The 5615-nt window shown below is 40.6% G+C and overlaps 1 protein-coding gene across 5 annotated transcripts in view; it reads left to right on the top strand.

The window, feature by feature from the left end:
* The window catches only part of Rnf111 (ring finger protein 111), a 97880-nt gene that overhangs the window by 75593 nt on the left and 16672 nt on the right, over positions 1 to 5615 (top strand). For 3 of the 5 annotated variants that reach the window (XM_004628865.3, XM_004628864.3, XM_023712545.1), the window contains exons 6-7: positions 138 to 460; positions 3762 to 4020. In XM_004628865.3, coding sequence (XP_004628922.1) covers positions 138 to 460; positions 3762 to 4020 — 582 coding nt within the window. The remainder of the gene's footprint in view (positions 1 to 137; positions 461 to 3761; positions 4021 to 5615) is intronic. The other 2 variants (XM_004628866.3, XM_023712546.1) reach the window with 1 other exon arrangement.

The following is a 5615-nucleotide window of genomic DNA, read 5'->3' as shown; positions in this document are numbered from 1 at the left end:
AAGTAGGTGCTTTAGACCACTGAGCCATCTCTCCAGCCCCACTTAGCTTGTTCTAAGTCAGTGCTTTAGACCGCTGAGCCATCTTACCAGCCCCGAAAATGATTTGATTATTCACATGTTTTGTTTCCTATTTCCAGATGAATCAAGAAGGACTGCACCCAGTGCCATGGCAGAGCCAGGCCCCACTGCCATGCCCAGGCTGCCTTCCTGCTGCCCACAGCACTCACCTTGCGGAGGCCCAGCACAGAATCTCCATGGCTTGGCGCATGCGCACTCGGGCTGCTTTCAGCAGCACAGCCATCACTTCCAGCACCACCACCACCACCACCACCACCCTCCCCACCCAGCTGTTCCGGCTTCTCCCACCTTCAGTGACCCTGCCTGCCCTGTGGAAAGGCCTCCCCCTGTGCAGGCACCCTGTGGGGGAAATAACGGTTCTAGTGCCAGCTACCATGAGCAGGTATGTGGGGTTCAATGAGCCTCCCTCCACCCCTCTTTTCCTTCATTTTCAAAATTGTCATGCTGCTAAGAGGAAGGACAAAACCTCCAATGATAAGTTTTATTTTATTTTTGGTTTTTGAGACAGGGTCTCCCTTTGTAAATCAGGCTGTCCCTAAACTAGTTCAGACTGTCCTCAAATTTGAGGTGATTTTCTCTTTTTACCTCTGCCTGGGATTGCAGGTGTACAACCTACCACATCTGGCTCTAATAAGTTTTATAAGCTTTTTCTTGCATATAAAAATGGTTTAATTTATTAGTATGGCTTTTTTTTTTTTAAATGAATTCCCTAGGGTTTCCTTATTGCAAATAATTGAGAAGAGTAAGAATATAGAACTGGGCATGGTTGGGAGTGTCTTAAGTCTCACAATACCTGAGAGGCTGAGCTAGGAGGACCACAAGTTGGAGGTCCCTTTGGATAACCACTGAGACCCTGTCTTGAAACCAAACTAAAAATGCTGAGGATGTCAGTCATTGGTGGTTGGATGTCTTTTGCAAGGCCCTGGGTTCAGTCCTCAGAGACAGAAAAAAAAGGAAAAAAAAAATTAAAATTGATATTTAATCTAAAAATCACTTTTTTGGCCTGGGAAATAGATCAGTGGAATAAGTGATCTGCGAGTGCAAGGTCCTTGAGTTCAGTCTCTGGTACCACCAAAAAAAAAAAAAAAAAAAAAAAAAAAAAATTACTTTTTTACTCTAAAATTATTTTTGCTATCTTTAGTTAAATACGGATGAATCTTTGGACATTTATTTCAAATAAGATGTTAAAACTGTCAATATGATTTATGAAATTTTGGGAATTCCCATTTTTTCTTTTCTATGTGTGACTTTAGAACTTACAACCTCCGTGAGTCTTAAAATAAGTAGCTTTTTAAGATGCAAACTTGCAGCTTATGTTTTTAGGAGCAAATGAGGTTTTTGTTTTTAGAGAATTGAAATGTAAGCAAAAAAGATATTAAATAAGTTCATGTGTTTAGCAAAATGTCAAATAACACTAAATTAGTATTGATCACGTAGAATAAATCAGGTCAGGAATTGTATGCTGTTTTAGCTTTTGCTGGGTTGTTGTGTGTATAACTGTGATGCTATGTGTTTTCAGAACCAAAGGTGTCATTTTTAGACCAAAATTGTAACTTTGATGTCTAATATTATAGGAAAAGGTCAAAAGGAAAAATTCAGAACCATTGCATTTCTGTCATTGCTGTTTCCTAACATATGTCTTCTTAAATTTGAGAGGAGGGTCTTATTGGGCTGCCCAGTCTGGTCTGGGGACTTGTGGCCCCTCTGCTGTGGCCTCCCAGAGTGCTGGGTAAGAGGCAAGTGCACCGTGCCTGGCTCTCTCTTGTCCTTTTGGGGGTGCATAGTGTTTGAGATCCTCTCACTATGCAATTCAGGCTGACCTTGAACTCACTAGCAGCCTGAGCTGGCCTTGAACTCCTGTCAGTCCTCATGCTGCAGCCTGCAGTGCTGGGATTACAGGTGTGTGCCACCACACCCGACTCAGCTTGTTCTTAAGCCATTATTCACCTGAATGGTAGGCATACATTATGTTCCCTGCCTCAGAAGAACAGGGCATATCTTTACTTGATTGATTGTATACATATGTACAGAAGAGTGGGCTCTGCCTATTTGGGGGAGGGCTTTGTTTGGCTGGGGTTTTAGACAGGTTCTTCCTATCTAATGCAGGTGATTCTTGAATTGGTATGTAGCCCAGACTGAACATGAATCATGGTGATCTTCCTGTCTCAGCCAGCTAAGTGCTGGGATTATAGAGATGTTCCTCCACACCCAGCTAGCACTTTTCCCTTCCTCCTACCCACAGCTTTTCCTGTATCCTCACTTCCTGTCCTGTTGCTCCTGTTCATCCTCTGCGTGTGGAGCCCATTGAAAGTAAGGACACCGCCATAGCTCCTCTGAGGTCTGTGGGGCCTGTGCTTCTAGCCAGTCATTACCCTGGCTCTCTTTATCTCCTGTTCTCAGCTTCCAACTTGACTAGTTCTGTATGCTATGCCATATGAGACACCAGATCTTCATTTTCTTTAATCATATTTATAAAACCACAGCTATGTGAAAGCTAAGCAGTAAACATGTACTTAGGTTACTTAAAGATACAAAGAAATAGTTATTTATCCATTTTGGAGTAAGGTGAAAGATTTATTTAAGATTTTAAAAATTTTAAGGAGGCTGAGGCAAGAAGGTTACTGTGAATTTTAGGCCAGCCTGGGCTACATAGTGAGTTTGAGGTTAGCCTGCACTACAGAGTGAGACCCTGGGCACATAATTGTACATACGGGGAACTATCTGGTAATTTGATGTGTGTAAACAGTATGTAGTGATCAAATCACAGTAAGTAGTGTTTTCATTGCCTCAAACATTTTTTTATTTCTACGTGCTGGGAACCTTCAGACTCTTCTAGTTATTTTGAAGTGTTTCATAGATTGCTATAGACTATAGTTATTTTACTGTATACTGAAAACTGTTTAAATGAGGGGCCAGGGAGATGGCTCAGTGGAATAAGCACTTCCCTGGCAAGCGCAAGGGCCTGAGTTCAATCCTCGGTTCTGGAAAAAAAAACCCAAAAACTGTTTAAATGCTCTGGGGCAAAAATTACCGGTAAGTAGACATATTAATTCTATACCCTGATTTATTGCACAGCTTAGTAAATGAGCCTTCCCGCAAATCAGATTCTTAATGAAAGGAAGCATTGGCTTACTCTTCACTATGTTTGTCTGTGGTTTAATTTTTAACTTTCACCATTTTTGTCAAGCAAAGCTAATTTGTGATTTAGGTCGAAAATCATGTAGACTTGTTTGCACTGTGGCATGCTTGCTAAGAGGGGTTTTTTGAAACTTGGCATGTGTTTTACACTAGAGCCCAAGTGTTCTCTATGGTGTGGTAACGTTTTCTAAGGACTTTCTGATGAGACTGCAGGTGATAGGGAATGTAGAAACTTTCTCAGTATTTGGTACTACAGTGAAACCTTAAGATAATATATTAATTAAAAGTTTCTTCATCTTTTGGTAATGATCTTATGCTTGATGTTTTAAAAATTTGACTTTAGATTTTAAGTGTAGGATCGGTGCAGTTTTCACAATCTAACCTGTGTAGTCCTTGATTGGTGTTCCATAGGTTTCAGTAAATAATCGCCACTTCCAAAGTCATTCAAAGGTTTTGTTTTTCTAGTTTGCATTTGTACTTTAACAATACAAACAACATTCTGAGAACATTTTGCACAGATACAAATCGAGTTCCTCCTCATACAGCAGGCGCTGCCGGTAGACCTGAGCAGTAGCGGGGTCAGAAGTCACGGAAGTGGTGGTTTTCACGGAGCATCTGCGTTTGACCCCTGCTGCCCTGTTTCCTCTTCCCGAGCTGCCATCTTTGGCCATCCAGCTGCAGCTTCTGCCCCGAGCCAGCCTCTGTCGATGGATGGCTATGGATCGAGCCTGGTGGCACAGCCCCAGCCACAGGCACCCCCTCCGCCCTCTCTCTCCTCCTGCCGGCATTATTTACCACCTCCCTGTAAGTATGTTTTAGTGAGGCCTTGGACCTATCTCCCTGAAATACCCTGCCATTAATCCTAACTCCAGTTTTTAGGGCTGTATTGGTTTTATTTTTTGAGATAAGATCTCATTGCATAATTCAGGCTGGTTTGAACTTGCGGTATTCCTTCTGCCTCAGCCTCCTGAGTACTGGAAATATAGGCCTGTGTTGTCATACCCAGTGATTTTTAGTATTTATCTAACTTAAGAGTCAGGTATGGGCCAGGGATATATAGCTCAGTGGCACAGGCACCTGCCTGGCAAGGAAAAGGTACTGAATTCAATTCCTTGTGCCAAAAAAAGAAGCAAGAGTGCGATATTTTTTCTTTCCATTTTTAATATCTGAAATTGAAGTATACTGAATGACATCTTAAATTTTTATGAAAGGAAAGTTTAAGGAATTTAGGTTATTCTTTATTGTGAGATACAAAAGTTTAGTGTTACTTTTGGGTACAGTGTTAAGAATTCTCAAGTCGTCACTAAGGTTTAAGTGAATTTGGACAGATGCTTTACCAATTGGAAAAGGTGTTTATACTCCTCTGATTGCAGGCATTTAAGGTAGGACTGGGCATGTCTTTTTAGAGAAATTAAAGTCCATTAGGTATCATAAGAGATGAGAAGTGTCAGGTACACACTGCAACTCAGCATTAAAAATAATACACTGAACTAGTTTATAAATCCTTTTCTTTTTAAATGTCCTCAGGAGGTAATTCAGGAGGATCAAGTTTTTGAAAAAAACAAAAAGGAAAGGAGATAATTACTCAGTTATATATCTTTTTTAATTTCTTCTTTTATTCCAACAATTTAAAAAATCTGTATTCTGCAGACACAGCTGGAGCTAGCCCAGAATTTGTACAGTGGAAGTAGTGATACCTATTATATACCCATCTGCCTACTTCCCCTCCCTCTCTCTTTTCCTTCCTTCCTTCCTTTTCTTCTCTCCCTTTGCCTGTCTGTCTCTCCCTCCTTCCTTCATTCCCTATGCCTGTGTTTCCGTCTCTCTGTGTCTGTGTCTGTCTGTCTGTGTCTGTCTGTCTCTCTTTCTGGTTTTTGAGAGAGGGTTTCTTTGTAGTTAGACTGCCTTTGAAACTTAGGCATTTCTCCTGCTTCAGCCTCCAGAGTGCTGGGATTACAGGCATGTGCCACCGTTTCTGGCTGCCTTGTTAATACTATAAACTATGTTGGCAAACAAGTTGAGAAAGTTTTTGCAAAGCATTGATCAGTGGGGAAAGTCTGTATGAATAGTGGTGTGATGTGCAGAATGTTTTGAAATACTTAGCTGTATTTGTCTTTAATTAGTCTTCTTTTACTGTGAATTTAATGTGTGATTTCATGCCCTTTTCCTTTAAAAATAACATACTGAACTAGCTTATAAACCTTTTTCTTTTTAAATGTCCTAATAAAAAATGTTTTAGATTTTAACTTGTTTCGCTTTTATCATAAAAGTGTTTCACATCTACTCTAAGCTATACTTTGCAGAATTCTGGTAACTGGCAAGTTCATTTTACCCCTCATCAATCTTAGTTTCTCAGAGGTTATAAGTCCTTGCATCTTATAAAAACAATGCAGAACTTT

This window comes from Octodon degus, unplaced genomic scaffold, assembly GCF_000260255.1.
Source record: "Octodon degus isolate 3935 unplaced genomic scaffold, OctDeg1.0 scaffold00026, whole genome shotgun sequence".
NCBI classification, from domain to species: domain Eukaryota; kingdom Metazoa; phylum Chordata; class Mammalia; order Rodentia; family Octodontidae; genus Octodon; species Octodon degus.
Note: the sequence above shows the minus strand (reverse complement) of the source record. Positions and strands in the feature narration are given on the sequence as shown.